Raw genomic sequence first — 19,971 nt, forward strand, 5'->3', positions numbered from 1 at the left:
CTTATATTTACATATGATTCGATTATTGTTTTCTTATGCTAGCGCGAATTTCACCCATTTTAATAAAAATCTTTTACGCCGCTACTTTACTACCGCGTTAAAATCCGTAAAAGTGATTTCATTACAAATTATTCGATTATTATTTTAATAAAAAGCATAAATTATTGGTGCTTTTCTGGCGCAATATATTGCGTGTATATATGTGTCGTCGAAATAAACAAGTGGGCGCTGGTTTCCGACAATATCCTATCTCTCCATTGGGTCTTTCCTGTTGGAATTACATTTTTTTTAAAATAAAACCCCATATATTTCATTATTCTCCACAAAGTGGTACGTCTTCCTTTGTATCTGTCTCAAATGCAATAACTTTGTTAGAATAGGCCATTCCTTTTTACGGCATAAAATTCATATATATTATGCCTTATTGTGCCTTCAGCCTTGCAATGAGACATTCATTGCTGCATTGCAACAAGCAAAGAACAATATTACTCCAAAACAAGACACTAATAAGCTTAGGAATGCTAATATTTTCAACAAACTTAAAAAAGGAGATCGTCAATTCGAGGCGATTCTTTTTGTTTGCTGTTGTTGTTGAAACCATAGTCAACGTACTGGCTGCGACCTTACTTTCTGTGGTGATTTTAGACATGGTTTTTTTCGGATACACCTAAAACAAATATTTCGGTTTATGTCAAGTTGTTAGTTGATAATAGTTACTACACTCCATCCTCTATCACTATCTCAGACTTAATCCTGTGCATGATGTCAATGTCAATAATTGTCAATTCATTTTAGTCTATGAATATTGTAAACAAGGTTTTTACAGATTTTTTATTAAGTAAAACCGTACCTAAGCATTCTGCAATATATAACAATTAACAATGGGTGATGAATACGCCGCTGTAAAACGTGGAAAGCTTATACTTAAAGGCGATAAACCAAAGTAATTTGGAGCAAGTGCTGCTGTAATTTGAAATTAATAAGTCTTCCTTATCGTTGTTCTAATATTCCAGGGCAAAGAAACGCAAACACAAAAAAAAAGAAAATACTGAAGGCGCGAAAGTAGACGAGGACTGTATAAAACATGGTGGGTGGTGGAAAGTGGAGAAAATCGAAGATGTATCAGGATCCATAGCTATTGAATTTGGAAGAAATACTTTTATTCTAGCCCTAGATAATGGTTTATTCACTATTGGGGCTCCACACGGCGAAGGGGAGGGTCCCTCGCCCGAAGAGATATTCACAGCATTCCCAGCTGGTGAAAATAAGTTTGCACTTAAATCTGGGTATGGGAAATACTTGGGTGTGTCTAAGGATGGTGTAGTGACAGGCAGGTCTGATGCTGTGGGTCCTATGGAGCAGTGGGAACCTGTTTGGCAAGATGGTGAGATTTATTTTTATGCTGTTAACTCTTAAAGAATCATATTGTCCATTCAAACAGATGTACAGTCAAATTTTGCTTACCTGTCTTAAATGTATAATTCTTGGATGAAGTCTTGTTAATCATGAAATATGAATACAACATTGTTAAATTTTGAATGATCATATTGCATAGAAGTAGTAGATATTTTGCAATAAAGCTTCTACAGAGAAAAAAAGCCTGAACGATGTGGTTGCCTTAGGTTAATGCACGCAGGGCAGCACTTTGTGGGTCATGATAAAAGTAAAAAAAATATTGCATGGAATAGCATGCTGGGTCTTATACTCCAAAACCCTCTCTCCTCTGAGAGATGTGGCCTATGCCCACCTGGGCATAGGCCACACAGGTAGTGACAGTCTGAGGATGATGATGAAAAATGGTGTCACAGTTTTCATCATATTGCAAGTAGGTAAGATTTGTAAAGAAATAAAATTTTGCATGGAGGTTGTCAAGAGTAAAAAAGACCTAGGTACCTAGAGGTATCTGGTACACATAAAAAAAGAACTAGTCCGAGGAATCAAATAAATTACTTTAGAAAAAGTACAATCTGAATGTTTTGACCAAATCTAGATTAATGCACGCAAAACTGTGACCTAAATCAGGTTGTAAAGAACCCTTAAATTTTTTGCAGGTAAAACAGCAATTCTTAGTTCTCTAAACAAGTTTATGTCAGTGAATGACAAAGATGATTCAATAGTTGCTCGTAATGTGTCTGCAAATGATGAGGATATATGCAACATACGCAGCAACAAGAATCGTGAGGTCAACAGGGCTGTTGTGGCTGAAGAGGAAGGTGACCTGACGGAGGTGGAGGTCAACTATGTGTAAGTTTACATCTGATGGTGGCTATTGAATGAATAAAATAATTTAATCTCAGATCAGGGATGCAATAGTTGACAACCAAAATATTAATTAACTTATCTTATATCTTATCTGAATATCTGATGCACTCTTAGCCAGTGTTGACAAACATATTGGCTTTTGCAATGTGTGTTTTGACGCAGACTTTGCCTTATATGGTTAGCTTATCCAATGGACACAGTATTTTGTTGTAGCTAAGGGTTTAATCAGTACTGTAATTGTCAGCTGAAATCATGTAGTTCGCAATTCGCGTATTTATAATTATTTAGGGAGCAGAGTTTTCCACTTTTTTATTGCGCATGTCTGAAGCATAGTAGTTGCGCCTTAGGTTGATGGACACAGGCACATTGTAGGACGTGTTTGCGTGCCCTGCGAAGTGTTACTCTGTTTAAAGTGATTGGGCTCCAGGTGGGCCATGTGCTCGGTTGGGGATGGGATTGATTTCCAGGATATTGGGTAATTCTGTCTAGAAACCTGTTTTGCTACAGTATGGAATTTAGTTATCGTCATCATCTCACTACAGTGTACATATTTTTATGTAATGTACGCATCAAAGGTGCGTTTCTATGTGCCTATTTCAATAAAGAAAATATTTGACTCTAAGTAAACCCGGGTTATATTTTACTTGCGGAAAATCCGTAATATAATTAGGTTGTAAAATATAGTATAACTAAATAGTCTATTATTATGGATTTTAAAGTATCAAAATTTCTTTGCAGTAAGAAGTTCCAGAAGTTCCAGGATAAGAAGCTACGGGTCAACGAGGGCGGGGCGATCGAACTGAAGCGCGCCAAAATGGAGGGAAACCTGCACGAGACACTGTTGGACAGACGGAGTAAAATGAAAGCGGATAGATATTGTAAATAGAGGTTTTAAGATTAAACATCAATTATTTTTAACTCTTACTTTTTTTATTTTACTTGTTTTATTTATGAATATTGATAATTGATATATAAGTAGAAGTACGCTGTTTAGGTGGTGTGGTGTGGTAACGAGGTGGACAGATGACATCAGGCGAGTAGCTGGGAGCCGTTGGAGGCAAGCGGCCCAGGACCGTGCATTGTGGAACTCCCTACAAAAGACCTATGTCCTGCAGTGGACATCGATTGGTTGAGATGATGATGATGATGATGAGGTTGTTTAGAGTATCAAAACTGTAATGAGACTTATATGGAACATATGCATGTCGTTTGAAAGCTCAAATTTATAATTCCAAGAGCTCTCTCTAATCTGGGTAGCAAATTACGCCTCTAAAGCGAGTAACAGTCCACTTTAATTTGATGTACTATCTCGATAGTTAGAGTGAAAACAGCTTCGTTTCTAACTAAACGAATGTCTGGCACTAGGCTTTTTCAGTGGTCAGACATCAAAGAACTGCCGCCAAGAGATAAAGAGCTGCGGTGCGATGCCATAAAGAAAGTGATTTGGGTGTGGGTTTGAATAATTGCAATACACTTAACAGGTTAGTCCGTTTCCATCTTAGACTGCATCATAAATTATACTTAGATTGCATAATCAGTATATAGTAGCGGAATACAAAAAGATATAAGTAAACACCAAACTTAATTTAAGGATATGGGATAGGTGTGACAAAAACATGGGTACATCATTTTTTTAACGATTTATTTCTCTTGCAATGACATTTGGTACAAGGGGGGCCTAAAATGTTTTCGAGATTAATTTTGTTTATACCGCATTCTTACAGAACATACCGTATTCGTTACAATCAAAGAGAATTTGAAAATACTACCTACATGTCTTATAAAAAACCATATCTACACCTAAGCCTAATTTTAGACTAGAAGAGCTAGTCTATGGGAACTTTATCCAGAGCGTCGGTGTTGCAAAGTTCAAAAGCCTGTTTCGGGCGTATTTCCACTGGTAGCCCGACTGAGGGGATTCCTTTTATACAGTGTATATGGGTAATCCCCGTCCGTCGCAGGCGGTGAACAAAGGTTTTGGAAAACAATTTTTTATGTAAACCAACTTTCAACGAAGGATAAAAGACGTATCAGTGTGCTTTTCTCTCAAATGCATTTTTTTACACCAATAAATCACTATTCATTGGCCTTTGTTGAGTCAAATTAGAGGTAGCGACCTCTGCGCAAATTGCGCATGCGGCGATTACTGGCATGCTATTTGTACATAATTATGCATTATAGGCCTGAATATAGGCATTTTGGCATGCGTCTTATAATTATACAAATGGAAATGCACCCTTTTTTTTTGAAAATACACTAAAAATAAATTTTAAATCTACTTACATAAATAATTAAATTAAATAAAATACATTTCTTGCATGAAAACATTTCCCATTGTGTATATTTCTTGTTCGAATATTCTTATTTAAAATGGCAACACCCGAATAAGTTGCCATGTTTAAAAATTGAAATTGATATAGGATAATGTAACGTAGATTTAGCTACTGATATTAAATATATCACACGTAAAATATTTTCGTACAAGACCTTAAAATGAATTCGGCACCCAAACATTTATGGGGGAAAAAGCGCGAATATTTCGACATTTCATAATGCCACCATTATTTCACAGATAATATAGCTGCTGTTTTTAACAGGCTTTGGAACTCGACAAAACTATTACAAAAAAAATGCAAATTAGTCTCTGAAGTTAGCGACACTTAAAGTAGAAAGCTTTTCAGTCGAGTTCATATCGATAACCTACGTTTATGGCCAAATACTAAAACACCTATTATAGCTAAGCGCATCTAAAATAAATGAGGATATTATAACGTTTGCTGTTTGCCTAAATTATAAATTTAAGATGCGCTTAAATTAAAATAGGCGTTTTGTTATTTGGGTGTTGAACATTTTATTTATACTGGCATTTCAATATTTGACAACTTCTCATGTAAAACTATATATATTGAGTGTTGCCAGATATATTTACAATAATTATTATAAAAAAAAACAGATATCTACACAGTGATATTTATGTTGTTTTAATCTGGTTTTTGACATTTGATTAAATAATTATAAAACGAGTAGCCGATAATGGATGAGGGCACGAGATTTTTGCATCGGTTATTCTTCGGTGTTATATAACGGTGTTAGGATAAAAAAAATAATAAGCAGAAACGGGGACTGCAGACAGAACTTAATACTATATAAAATATTTTAGAGTCTTTGGCCGCGTCAAACACGATTAGCATGTCGCATGTCGGTGACGCGACCCGATTAGTTTTGCCTTTGAAGGTTAGAGGTAAGGAGAGTCATCTTATATGGGAGAAAAGTTGAAAAAGTGTCCAGTTGTTGCGCTAAATAACAGTTCCAAAATCCTCCACAATGGCGCTGGTGGATGCACAGGGTATGGTATGAATGTAGCAATCGTAGATGAATTGAAGTATGCCGAGTTAAAAAATTTAATGTCATTATCGACTAAAGTAGTTAATTATTGAGAATTTCAACAACTTACGTTGTACAAAATATTGTGGTAAATATAACCTTACTTCCTTGTATCTCCATACTTCCTTGTTTATTTTTCAAGCCTACTCTAACAATATTTATATTTGGCGCTTCTTTTAAGAGTTACCCTGATGCAAATGTGGCGCCATCCTAATTTAATACATTTTGACGACACTTTTTCATATACACAGGTGACTCTCCTTACCTCTACCCTCCATAGTTTTGCCCAACTTGTCCTCGGGGGTTGTGCGGGAAATCCCCGTAGGCAACTGAATGTGACAAGTGAAAATGACAAGTGAATTTTACCGGCCAGCGCTGGCAGTATAATGAACAATAAAAATTACCAGACGATATCATATACGTTTAAAAAAATTCTAAAGTCGCCAATGCGTTGTCTACCGACCAATAAAAAGATTTTTCCGAATGCTTTCCTTGTTAATTTATATCCGCTTTTGTGGTGCGAATTTGGTTTCATAATCAGAAGTGTGGTTGTGTAAGAGAATAGATTACACATTTGGATTAAAATTTATATTAAGAGTATGAGTTTAATATAACCGCCTGCTTTTATTTTAGACTGCATCCTCACTTACCAGAGATTGCAGTCAAGAGCAAACTTATAGTAGAATAAAGTAAAGAAACGATGACCACCAAACGTCGCACTTTAACGATGCGACACGGGCGAGGTGTTTCCAGCATTATTGGAACAATATATTATTATGATTTCGGTGGGCTAGACGTTATAAAATAATTTAACTAAATACATTAAGTATAGTAGTTTATGATATAAGTATGCTAAATGATAATTTACAGTCGAGACGGTATTGAGCGCGCGAGCTGTGAGGGGCGCGATAGGGAAGCAGAGAGTGTAAAGATCAATGCAGACGTTTTCATCACACTTGCGGGGTAAAAAACAGGCTAAACTTTCAAATAGGTACGTTCTTAGAAAATAACTGACAATTGTTGCTGTTTTTTCACTGTACGAAAGATTCAGAGGCCGCTCACTAGATTTTGTTGCCAACAGGCCTCGATTATTATTTTTGGCGGAGGCAAATCTACTATAACTGCTTTCTTACTTAAACTAGATATTTTAAATTTTTAGCAAGTGTGATGAAAACATATATTATTTGACAAACCTAAGACATAATACGCGCTAACAATTTCGAAGGCACGTTTGATACACTGTTATGCAGTTATTAGTTTATGACTACTTTTATACCAGAGCTGTGCGATTTAGCAGTTAGCTAGATCAAATTTAGAGTACAAAGCTTTTTGATTTTTAACATTAATGCATTTTCTTAGTTCTCATTAGTTCTTAAGATACTTTCGATAAAGTAAATTATTCTTTTATAAATTCTTTATATCATATAAATCGACTACGTGTTTTGATGGTTTTAAGGCTTCCTTTTGACGACAATTAAGCCTTATGGAAAGCAATGCTGTTGAATGGTTGGAGCGCGCTTGCCTATAAAATGCCTATTCACCCCCGCCATGAAGGTACCCAAGTTGAGATTAGATTGGAATAGTCTAGACACCAAACGCATTTATACGAATAAGCCTTACGAAGTATTTTAGACATGCGTCTTCTAACGCCCGTACTAAAGCATATAATACAAAGCTTGTGAATGAATGCTTACTCCTCTTAAAATCTCCCCATTCCTGATATATCACATTAAGCAAAGTAATTACCGAAGCACGCAAAAATAAATGTATTAGTAGGTACTATTTTAAATTATTATTGGTTTGAACTCAAACAATTTTTATCATAAATGTTTATCTTTCGGTTTATTTGTGCATTGCAAAAAAAGACCCAGAAGAAATTGTATAAAAGGGCTTTTCTAGACGTAAAGAATAAATCGAGACTCATTCATGTTGCATCCTCATACTAAATCAGAGACTAACTAAGCAAGGCCTCTATTAGGTTAAATGGGTTTAAAAAAAAAGATTCTAATACCCGTTTTCACTAAACCCAGGCATCGCCTTGTTTATTTTTTATTGTTATTAGGTACACGAAACAGGTAATAACTGAAGGTAGATCTAAATATAATATAAGTATGTGTACACAACTTGGAATTAAATTAAACACAAAGTAAAAATAAAATTTAAGTTGAAACAGAAAATGAACACTTATGATTACGGATTTGGGTTCAGAAACGATTTTTGATTCGACTTAAAATTAAATTTATACTTCATTATTTTTTTAATCCGCGACAAATCTATTCATTTGTTTTTGATGTGGAACATATTGGCGCGCTTTGGTATTAATCGCCTGTGTGTCGTTACAGCAAGCGGCATGACACTATTATGGCGTCATGATTTACGCGACTGCGTTTAATTGTTTTGTAATTATATTCTGTATTAAAATAAGATTAATTCATCTATAGACTTTGATGTTTCACATCTGCCGAGATTCGTGACGCCAAACTTTTCTATATACGTCACACCGAACAGATTCCCCGCTATCCATTTAACGCACAATTTGGTACGATGGCTAAGGAGATGCAGACTAGCACAAATGAGTTTTGGGCGTCACCGATTGTAGCAAATTAAGCTCAAATAATTACTGTACATCTGTTTTTGTAAACTGTTAGTGTTATTTATTCCGTATACCTTATTTTGGTCATATTTATATGAAAATTCGGATAAAGCGCTTCGAATTCCACTTTATAATGGCCCTTTAGGGCCAACCATATGTATAACCATATGTAAAAGATTAACTAACTTTTCATAAAAAAACTTTTAAACTGTTACATGCCCCAGGAGCCTTATACTGTCGCAACTTCTAGCTACGATCAATTAAGGTTGGCCTCACAGCCGGAATGTCTCTCTGAATTCGTATTTATGTAATAAGTGTTAAATATTCGTAAAATAAATGTTCGTATATACAAATAATAAATAAATATACACACATCACCATCTAGTCCCAAAGTAAGCGTAGCTTGTGTTATTCGTAATAAGATAACTGATGAATTATTTTATGAATAATATACCTACATAAATACTAATAATATATAGATAAACATCCAGACACTGAAAAACATTCATGTTCACCACACAAACATTGTCCAGTTGTGGGCCTTGGGCGTCAAGTTAGTATGCTCCACACACATTCAACTTTTTCAGATTATAAATTTCTCAGATCAATCTGTAAGAATGATACTGACGAGCGGTCCGGAGTCCCGTCCGGATTTTTGAGATTATGATTTCATAACTAACATATTCCCATACATTTGAATAGTACGGCTCACACCGGAATAAGATTATGAATCTCAAGACTACTTATCAATCTCTTCGGACCAATTATATTTTGTAACTATTTACCACATGTATTTTACGTAGCCCATGTTGAATGCAAATAAATGAAACATTATTATTATCAGAATTGTTAAGATATGTGTAAGCCATGGCGCTGGATTTAAAGATGATGAATTCAGAGAGATATGCCGGCTGCGTGAGGCCAGCCTTAATCCGTGTATTGTTTTCCTAAGATTTCATTTTTCGGAAGGACAATAGCTTCACCACCTTTAGCGTCACCGGTGAGATGAGGCGATCGTGAAAGCTCGCCATGAGAAGTGTCCGAGGGCTCGCCGAGATGAGGGGCGTTCCCCTCAAAACGTTCCCGTTGGAAACGATCCGAGGGTGCCTCCTGCGAGGACTTGGTCCTCGGCTCGGCTCGACGCTTCCGATTATGGTGGACTTATAGACTAATAATGGGTTAGTCCGAACGACCCCGATCTTTAGTAACATTGCTTTAAGGGCCGGAGCCATTGGAGCTACGAGCAGCAGATATTTTTATACCAAAAACCATCGGAAGTGATCTCTTTCAAAAACTAATAATTTTAATATTTTGTATTTGTATTTTTGCAGAATATAGTCATGCAACCGTAATACATCGATTTTCTTTTACCTGCTTCTTAATGTTAAGAATATTTTCACTTGTTTTTTTCTATTTTTAAAACATATTTACACTAAGAGTTATGAAAAGATTGTTATTACAACACAAGTGTACTGTATACCGATAAAGTTATGTGATGTAACATAAACTCTAGGGGTTTCCGAAATCCCTGGTTTTCATAATTCCCTGCGCCAGATATATAACTTCGTGACAGGCTATAGATCAGTTTGTTATGTTGAACAGTATGTTTAAATGTTTAACAGATAACAAGTCCCTTTTGGCACAATAAGGTCGTATTTGCACGACTGAATTTGTACATTATTTTATACGCAACCGCTGATAACAATCATACGATTAATTTCATTTCACGCAGCAACGGACAAGTGTGATTTTAACCTGGGAAAGCAATACCACGCCGGGTGGAGAGAGTTTAACAAAACAAACTTTCTTGCTACGTTATTTAAGTACCTATAGTGTTTAACTAGTGCTCCGATTTCCAGGAATTCGGTGGCGGTTCACCAGACCACCTGTCACATCTGCGTCAGCTTTAATTTGCCAGTTTATATGGTCGACCAAATGTCAATATTTGACAACTCTACATATAGACACTTTAGTGTAACGCCGCTGTTTACACAGGAGGGCTTTAACAAATATAACACTATGTTTAGATATTGAAAGAGTTCCTAAAGACGTTTTTCTATCGGTATCGACCAATAAACTATGACGTCACATTTATTTTATGAACCTACATAATTTTTTTTCGCATCATCTGTAAACTGAAACTCATAGACAAACATGCTACGAATTCAATCTTTATTCATTAAATAGAGGAATGGCACCCCTTGGCAGGCCAAGTTTTGGCAACCAAGTAAATAATAGAATATTAGGTGGCAAATGTCAATATCTCTTATCATTCTAGGCCTCAGATTCTGGCCAGTTTTCCAGCGATCCAACCTGAATTAACGATAATTTACTCTCACTTGTCTTGTAATATAAACAATCCTTTACACTTATAAGTAACAACAATATTGTTTACATTACAAGACACTAAGAAAAATTTGACTTTTATGTCATAAACTCAGGTTGAATGGCTTCACAATAAAAGTTATTTTAGTTCTAAATTGCCTAATTAGGTGGGTTCGCATTCTTTCACCCCGGGCCCCCAAGTCTGTTATTGCAATCTCAGTAGTCGATCAATTTATAGTACTAATGAAAATAATGAATAAATGAGTACACCTTTATTGTACACGAAGCTAAGACACAGAAATATACGAAAAAACACAACAGAGCGTATGAAATTCCGCGGCGATCTCTTTAAGGCAACCAATGGCGTGAAAAACACAAGCATAGAGAAAAAAAGAAGAAAGCACCACCTCCGGTGCTTATATAAAATAAAAAAAATGATTCGCGTTATTTCATTTAAATTTTTTATTAGTACTATGACGTCGTTGATCGACCGCTAACACACAATTATTATTGTATTAGCAAACTTTGGGCCCTTATGTATGGGGTCTATAATCTCTACAGGTAATAACTGTACTGTCACTTTTATAAGTACACGAAAATGTACTACAGAGACATTCTTAGGCATGAAAATATTATAGCCAATCATAGCTCAGCGCGAAATGTCTTCATCTCCCATTGGTGATTGGTAACGCGTCCACTCCTAGAGCGAGACAACCTGATTTGTTGCTGTATTTCAAAATCTAAATATAAAGTAATAAGGCCCATTTTTCATTGGTATTTACAATTTACTCAGCTGTAGATTATTTCATAGTATTTTAATATATATAAACAGTTAATCATACTACACTGTGTTTATTCATATTAGACAGTGGGAACAAAATATACTAAAAGGATTCATAACACACAGGGTGTTATGAATCCTTTTAGTTATAGGTAGAAATTAACGATTGTAAGTGCTTTGTATAGCTCTATTTTTATAAAGGGAGTTTTTAATTTGATAATTTCACTGCTATAAAGCTTTGGCATTTAATTTTTCTGTTAAACAGGCAGTGATTCAGAACAGGTTACCCCTCAGGAACCCCTAGATTACCTGGGGTCATAATTTTTCATTCTGCGCTAAAGAATATTGTCGACGTAACAAACAAACCTCGTACAAACTAACTATCAAGTATGCCAAAATTGACTTATTATTTGAAAAAAAGGACAATGCAGGTCGACGAGAAAATCATAATAATATACACAGTGTAGAATAGATGGATACATTTCGAATGCTCCGCAACATCAACAATATACAGGAGCGCTACGCTGTCGCCGCGACTTGCGTCACACTGACACGCGACGCGACTGGCGCGACGAGACCGCAACTATGGACAATTTTTTTAAAACTTAAAATCGGCACTTATTTAAAAGCGCTGATAGCCTAATTGGTAAGACTTCGGGTTTCCTTTCAGTTGGACCGAATTCGGGGACTGATCTGGAATCTTCGGACTTATGTTATGGAATAAAGGTTTCCAACCCTCAGTAGCATTAGGCTTCCAGGCCAGGTCTTTTTTAGAAATAGGCTTAATGATTCTCAGCTGGTGGCTCGAGATGGGGCATATGATGGAACTCTTGCTCTAAAGGAGCTCAGGTTTTAAGAATCAGGAAACACTGATGAGGAAAATGAAATGTTGGGGCATGTTATATAGGATACTTTTTAGCCCGGGAACACTAAAGTTTTACCGAAAACGGTAAAACGGGCGAACTGGGTAGTGTCAAGTAAAATTTATTTCGGCAGTCACGCTCAGCCCTTTTTAACTATTTAATTAATAAAAAGCATTTATGTAATGAGTAAAAAGAGATAACCCGGTTCGGCATTGTTTGCGCACCGGTACTTTCAATGAGTATACGAACATGTTGACTCACTATATATTCATAATACATACATACTAATAGTTTTGTAGTCTCAAAGTGTACCTTCTAGCAACGCACTGTCTCAGCTGGCCAACATGGTAGATCCCCCCGCACGCTCCGCTCGCAGCCATTCCACGAACTCATCTAGCATCACCGGCCCTGTAATAATATTATATTCATAGCATAGTTGAAAGGAGGGAGAGTAACATTAGCTACTTTTTATCCCCGGAAAACAAACGGTTCCCACGTAATAAAACAGCCAGCTTCGGTCTCATCTCTCGCAAGATAGAAAAATTAGCGAATGTTCATGTTTGAAAAGAGCAACTACTGAGTTCTTTGCCGGCTCTTCTCGGTAGAATCTGCTTTCCGAACCGGTGGTAGAGTACACTACAAACAGACATACTTGACGTTTCAAAAGTACTTATAAAGTAGGCCTACTTCAAATAAATGAATTTTTAATTTAGTTTTTTTTTTGTATTCGAAAAAAAATATTTAATTGGCGTCAATATGATACGGACGCTATATGACGTGATCGCTATGTGACCGCACTGCTATGTGACGGCATCGTTATGTGACGGCACCGCTATGTGGCGGCACTGGTATGAGACGGCACTGCTATGTGACGGCATCGTTATATGACGGCACCGCTATGCGACGGCACCGCTATATAACGGCATCGTTATGTGACGGCACCGCTATGAGACGGCACTGCTATGTGACTGCACCGCTATGTGACCGCACCGTTATGTGACGGCGACGCTACGTGACGGCACCGCTATCAGATGGCACCGCTATCTGACGGCATCACTATGTGACGGCACCGCCATGTAACGTCACCGCTACGTGACGGCACCCGGGTGGAACTCACAGGCGCCGTCCGCGTCGTAGGTGGTGAGCTGCACGTCCACGGTGCGGCTGAACTCGAGGATGTTGCACCACTGGTCGCGGTTGACGACGCGGTAGCGCCGCTCGCGCGACAGGAACTCGGACAGCTGCGGCCGCAGCGCCCAGCGCGGCAGCAACACGCCCAGCAGCGCCCTCGCCGTGCTCGTGTCCAGCGACCGCTGGTCCTTGTCCTGCAACGGCACGGGTCGGGTTATATTATTTATTTATTTAATCTATTTAATCATTCATTCATTTGTTCGTTCTGTCATTCAGTCGTTCGTTCGTTCGATCATTCTTTCATTCATTAATTTATTTATTTACCAGGCAGTTTGTCTAAAACTTATAAGTAAATCTACGTAGATTTAGTTTCAAGTTTACGAATTTAATTATCAGTATCATCTCACTACTGTATGTACGCATCAAAAGTGTAATCAGGAGGCTTTTTGAATAAAGAAATTGTGATTCGACATATGAATTACTTTGAATACGACGGCAAAAACGTAAAAAGTTACTAGCCACGGCCATTGCGCCAAAAGCGAGCGATTAAGAACAAAGATTACGTTGAGCAAAGCGTCGAACACTAACAAAACAACCGTTAAACAATGTTTGACACGTAACGAGGCGATGCAGAGTGCAGCTCCAACCAGTAGCGTGCACAAAATTTTTGACCACACGCCTTTCATGCAGATTTCCTCACGATGTTATCCTTCACCGTTGAAGCAAGTAATATTTTAATTGCTTAAAACGCACACAACTCCTAATCTGAGCTGAGCGCCCTAAAATTGAAGTCGAGCTCCTAACCAATACGCTATCACCGCTTCGATTGTTACATTGAATTTAGCAAAAACATATGAATATCTGTAAACATGTTTGGGATATAGAGTAAATACTTGATCTGTTCTGATTGTAAATCACTCATTGATTTTTACAAAGTATCAAAGTATAGTTCTGAAATGCTCAATGTCACTTACCCTAGCAAAATCATATGAATATCTGTATACAGCCTTAAACATGTATGGGTCATTGAGTAAACAGCGTAAATATTCTAATTTGTTTTGCAGTTTGTGTACACTATCACACTGGAGTTCTGTTAGACCTGCAACAAAAAGAAGTTGTATTAACGTATGTTGTTCTCCATCAATAATCTTTCATATTCCACAGCCTTTCTAACACTTTCTAGTCTGTGCCTGAACTAATTACGTGCTGTGTGTGTGTGTGTGTATATTCTCCACTTAGCTGAAATAAACAGACAAAGTTTATGCTACTTTTTGTCTAGTACACAGAAAGAGGGGTGTAATACAATTTAATTTATGAGAAAACCACAAAACTCATATGGGATTCATAATTATATATAATATATTTACTATTATTATTATGTCAGCTCCACAAACGTTGGATTCAGGTAAATATATAATATTAAATGCTCTGCTCTGCTGTACTCTGTTGTCCGATGTCCATTAATACAATACCTTTGATCCACTCCTCTTGGGTGAAGAATCCCATTTGTTTTGCTCCCATTTTGTATGCAATGACCAGCATCACAACATTCTCTGGGTCCACACTTAAGTCCTCACAAAATTTTTCCATGCCTTCTGGACCTGAAATAATTAATTCAAAATTCAATAAAACTATTTTTTTAATAAGAATCTGCTGAACAAAATACTGCACTACAAGACATATAACTTTTGTATCAACCTGCATAAATTGGTAGAAATAAAATGTTAAAACACAAAAGCTGCTATTGTGACTTAACTATGATAGTTAGATATATTTCCTCACAGCCTTGTTTTTAGGTAAAAATGAGAACTTTAATCATGTAGTATATAATATTTATGTTTCACCAATAGTTTTCTTAACGCATGCCAAGTACATAGTACTGAATTTTAAAGAAAAAATGTATTATTAAAGTTTATTGATCCAATATCACTCATTGACTTTTATATAGTATTGCATTGTAAGTATCTTCAATACAATTGGTTTATTGGTAACTTGCTATAGCCTATTAAGAGATCAGACAGCCCTCTGCTAAAGGTTATTTAAAAAAATAAAATTGCTCCGTGAATATCATACCTAATACATCTGGCTCTGAGACTGTTGTGTATTCTTTAAACCATGTTAAACATTTTTTGGCACTAAAACTGGTGTCTTCAGATTTGGAATGTCTTCGTGAACTGCAAGAAAGCAAAATGTAAAATTATCTGAATTGTGATTGTTAATGATCACAAAGTACACATAATCGTCTTTTAATCTTATGGACAATGTATTGTGTTATGATTTTACAATCAGTGCAGTGCCAGGAATAGTGCATTCGAATATACAAATTCTCAAGCTTAATAATAATAGATTGACACATCAATTTTCTTCATATGTTGACATTGCTTGGTTCCAGGTTGTTAGTATTTTTGCATAAAACAGTATTTTCTTAAAACCATACCTTGACTTCCTAAAAATTAGATTTATAATTCTGTAACAACATGTTATGACGGCTTATTTGCGCAGTGGGCAGCAACCCTACTTTCTGAGTCCAAGGTTTTGGGTTTGATTCCCCCAACTGGAAAATGATTGTGTGACGAACATTATTATTCATAAAAATATCAGCCATCTTAGTACCCAAACCACAAGCTATGGTTACTTTGGGACTAGATGGCGATATGTGTATTGTCATAGTATATTTATATTTACTTATTTATAACAACAAAATTATAATTATACTGTTTTAAGCAATGGTAGTAGGGAGCCTGTTCTTTAAGTGATTAAATGCACTGTTACTGCATTGTAATGTTTAAATGAATTTATAATGATGATAACGGGTACCTGGAGTTGCGGGAGCGTTTGTGGTGATGGTGGTCTTCGAGAGTGGTGGTGCCCGGCAGCAGCTCTGTGGGCGGAGCGCCGCTGCGCGTGCGTTTACTGCAGCGCGGCATTGCTCTACCACCCTGTACAACAGAGGAAAGGTTTAAAACCAATGGACATGCAATGAAATAGCAGAAAATTAGGCATTCGGCCTTATTTACTAAAAGGGGATTATATCCTTACTTCTATGAACAAACAGATGGTGGGTATCCTACCAATAAAGCATTCCTAAGGATAGTTGACACAAAATTATTGCAATAACAAAACAAATAGTCAACCAGCAATATGGGAGTAAGAATAAAAAGTTTCAAGCACTATTTACTATAGCTAAATTATCTCAAATCCATTATAGCCAGATAGATGGATGTATATTTTTTTTTTCATACTTTTACATCTAGTGAAAATTATGTATTAAAATATTAAAAAATTGCAACAAATCTGAAATAAAAAGCTATTACTATGGATGGATGTATTTATTAGGTTAGTGTCTACTAATAAAAGCAAACACCAACCAATTTTTTTTTTATAGTACCCCACAGGCCAAACAGATGGCCCACCTGATGATAGGTGGAAAACCATCACCTAAAACCAGAGGAACACTTTGCTAGGACAAGAAAAGTATGAGGTGCTACACTGTGGAGCAACCTGAGGCTTAGGTATTAAACCTCATGTGACTCTAATGACACCAACAAACACATTCTTTAGAGCAAACAATATTGCTGTCTTTGTTACTGAAATAAAAAAGGCAGTAGTACTTCCCAGGACTCAACTCCTACTTGTAGTGTAGGCTCATTGTACCCAAAGCCTAACACTGCACTTTTGGTGTACCACCATCATATGTCAAACTGCAATGTATGCAACATTGCATTTCAATTGTATGGAGTTCTCATTATAATTAAATACAATAATCTTCAACACCAAACAGTTGTTTACATTTATAACCCTCCAATACAACACGGCAACCTTGCCTTGCAGATTCTAACCTGGAAATCTTCTTAGAAATAACACTATTGTTACACAACATGATAATGTCAATAAAGCAAAGGCTAAGCAAAAAACGCTTATTAAAATGAAAATATTCTAAAGAAATAAATATGCTCCTTCTAATTTGCTTGTACCTAGTAAGAAATATGAGATGCTACAATACAGATTTTTCCATGGCCGATTGGCACAGTGGGCAGTAACCCTGCTTTCTTCTCACAACTGGAAAATGTGTTTGATGAACATGAATGTTTTAATGTATCTATGTATATTATTCATTACATTAAATTTAATTGTTAGTATTAAATCACTAAAACTACTGAATTGATTATGAACTACTATCATATTATATGTATGAATGCTTCATAAGTACCTGGTCTAACTAAGATCTACATGAATTCAACATTCTTCAATTTGTATTTAAATTTGGTTCCAAAACATGCATACTATCCCCTAAGTAAAATATAGGATTATTCCATTTTAACTGGGTAAGACTAACTGTTTTTTTTTAAATTCAAATTTTCCAATTCACACACACTTTGCATAACAGTCTCGTAACATTATTGCTGACATTACGCTTACAAATCTGATGATCAAGATAAATAAAATATAATACACACATCACCATCTAGCCCCAAAGTAAGCGTAGCTTGTGTTATGGGTACTTAGATGACTGTGAACATTTTTATGAATAATATACATAAATACTTAGAATATACATATAAAACCCAGACACTGAAAAACATTCATGCTCATCACAAAAACATTTTCCATAAGTGGGAATTGAACCCACAGCCTTGGACTCAGAAAGCAGGGTCGCTGTAAACTGCGCCAATTGGCCATCATATGTTGACGGCCAATTGGCGCAGTCATAATTATAATTATAATTGGATAGAACAATAAAAGTTGACGTGACTTATACAAACATCTTAAGTTCGTTTGAGTCACATTAGTCTATTTTTAATTCACTATATTATATTCTGTAAATTGGAAATTCCTGTAAAATAGTCGTAAGTTGGAAATAAATAAATAAATAACAGTTTCATATGTTGAAAACTGTTGATTATTCAGGTTATGTAATAATGGTATATATAGCATAAGTTATGATTTCCTACCAATAAATTTTATATATACTTTTTTTAAAGTAACTTTTGATGTCTAAAATTAGTGCTCTAGTTTTTTACAGGGTACAGGATAGCATTGCTTTTAAAACTGTCAAAATATTTAAGAGGTTTTGTTTATCCAAATGTTATCCATGTACATCTTTGTTATGGTAAATAACCATCGGTTTTTGTGTTGTTTTGATAATAGACATTATTGTTAGGTTATATCATGCATGTACAATTACTTCAGCTGTGACACCCACGCGAGGAAAGTCAGGCGCAGCAGTAGTTTAGATTTTTGCTCAAAAATGTCGGAAATTTTGCAAATTGTTCGCGATATTCTATCGCGCCGTTACAAAGCAACGAATACTCACTATAGGTGGCAGACTCGTTATAAAACTAGAGAACTTGAATGGATTGTCGTCTCCTATTTTGCGAATTTGCGAGGACAGCTTGACGGAAAAAATGTCTACTTGTCAGGTCGATAATAACCTGAAATAAAAAATCAATGTGGAGAAAAAGGGAGAACGTAGCATGCATCACAATCACATTACAAGGGCATAATCATGTACCTGAGATTATTACAGCTAAAATATCACAAAAAACATAGAAGCAAACTGCTAAACGAATCTAAGGTACTACTCGATGTCTTCACTGTTATACGAAGAAAACACTACTTATTATTATGTTAAACGCTGTAAACGGGTACAATGGGTCTTTTCAGTGACCTAATAACACATAAAACATGCCGTCCATAACAAATTTAAAGAAAATTTTACAAAATCAAAGTGCAAACACAGCGGCTGAGAGGAAAAACTCAAACGAAACTTTTTAAAACCACAGCGCAACAAAATAATACAACGTTTTGTTTTTGCTTCAAAGTTCAAACTTACAATAAAGTTCTTACTTTAAAAAGTATGGGTATTTTTGTAATCTGTTGGTTAAATACAATTACGAATTTAAATAAACAATATAATTTTTAACAAAAATGCTTTAGATTGTGTTAAATTCTCATCTACAATGAGGATACTAAGATTGGTTTTCACCCATCAGAATTATGTTGTCTGTGGTAGGCTCTGAGCTACACAGACTTTGTACTCTGTAGTCCGTCCTGTATTGTCCTGTATCTGAGTCCCTTCATCATTCATTATTCAATCCATATTTATTCAGGGAGTTCAAAAGATCAATGATCCATTCTCACTGAGATACTCACCAACTCACAGATCATTTAACGCTTCTATAGTAGCTCCTTCATACTAAATGGATGTGAGGGATGAACAGGGTTAACGGCTAGTAAGGGTCTGTGGCATGAATTATATGAGGATCAGATAAAAGAGTTAAGAGCTACTGTAGGGAAATGAGGCTAAGAGGTGTCATGTACCGTATGTTACGTTGTACAGTTTACGCATCGGACGAAGAACGGACTATGGGCTACCTCAAAACTATTCACAGATTAATATAATACAAGTAACAGTTGCGTGTCGTTGCTAGTCAGAGGTGCTCTGTCATCTGGATACTAAATTTGCTATGGGTTCACAACTGTGACCAAATTATGCGTTTTGTATGAAGTTGGCAAAGCGTTGATAATTACTGAATCGGGTAGCTGTTAATAAACTGTTGAGCATACTTTCCCTTATCTATTGCTCGGTCTGCGGTTACTGATAGACTTTCATCATTCATTACTCTATATCG

General features: G+C 36.1%; 2 protein-coding genes across 2 annotated transcripts; one reads left to right on the forward strand and one right to left on the reverse strand.

Annotated features, from left to right (window-relative positions):
* Window positions 1-785: 785 nt before the first annotated feature.
* On the forward strand, window positions 786-3,180 carry LOC120629830 (protein FRG1 homolog). The gene is made up of 4 exons (XM_039898887.1): window positions 786-943; window positions 1,014-1,384; window positions 2,052-2,244; window positions 3,001-3,180. Exons 1-4 carry the CDS (start codon window positions 882-884, stop codon window positions 3,146-3,148), a joined length of 774 nt encoding a protein of 257 aa, XP_039754821.1. The 5' UTR covers window positions 786-881; the 3' UTR covers window positions 3,149-3,180.
* A 7,209-nt stretch (window positions 3,181-10,389) lies between these two features.
* LOC120629915 (DCN1-like protein 5) lies at window positions 10,390-19,086 on the reverse strand. Its single transcript, XM_039898998.1, has 9 exons — window positions 18,852-19,086; window positions 18,654-18,771; window positions 16,157-16,278; window positions 15,413-15,513; window positions 14,812-14,940; window positions 14,314-14,438; window positions 13,326-13,533; window positions 12,521-12,616; window positions 10,390-11,928 (listed from the first exon to the last, which is right to left on the reverse strand). The coding sequence occupies exons 3-8, from the start codon at window positions 16,264-16,266 to the stop codon at window positions 12,540-12,542; spliced, it is 750 nt and encodes a 249-aa protein (XP_039754932.1). The 5' UTR covers window positions 16,267-16,278; window positions 18,654-18,771; window positions 18,852-19,086; the 3' UTR covers window positions 10,390-11,928; window positions 12,521-12,539.
* Between the last annotated feature and the right edge of the window lie 885 nt (window positions 19,087-19,971).

Source organism: Pararge aegeria, chromosome 15 (assembly GCF_905163445.1).
Source record: "Pararge aegeria chromosome 15, ilParAegt1.1, whole genome shotgun sequence".
Lineage (NCBI taxonomy): Eukaryota > Metazoa > Arthropoda > Insecta > Lepidoptera > Nymphalidae > Pararge > Pararge aegeria.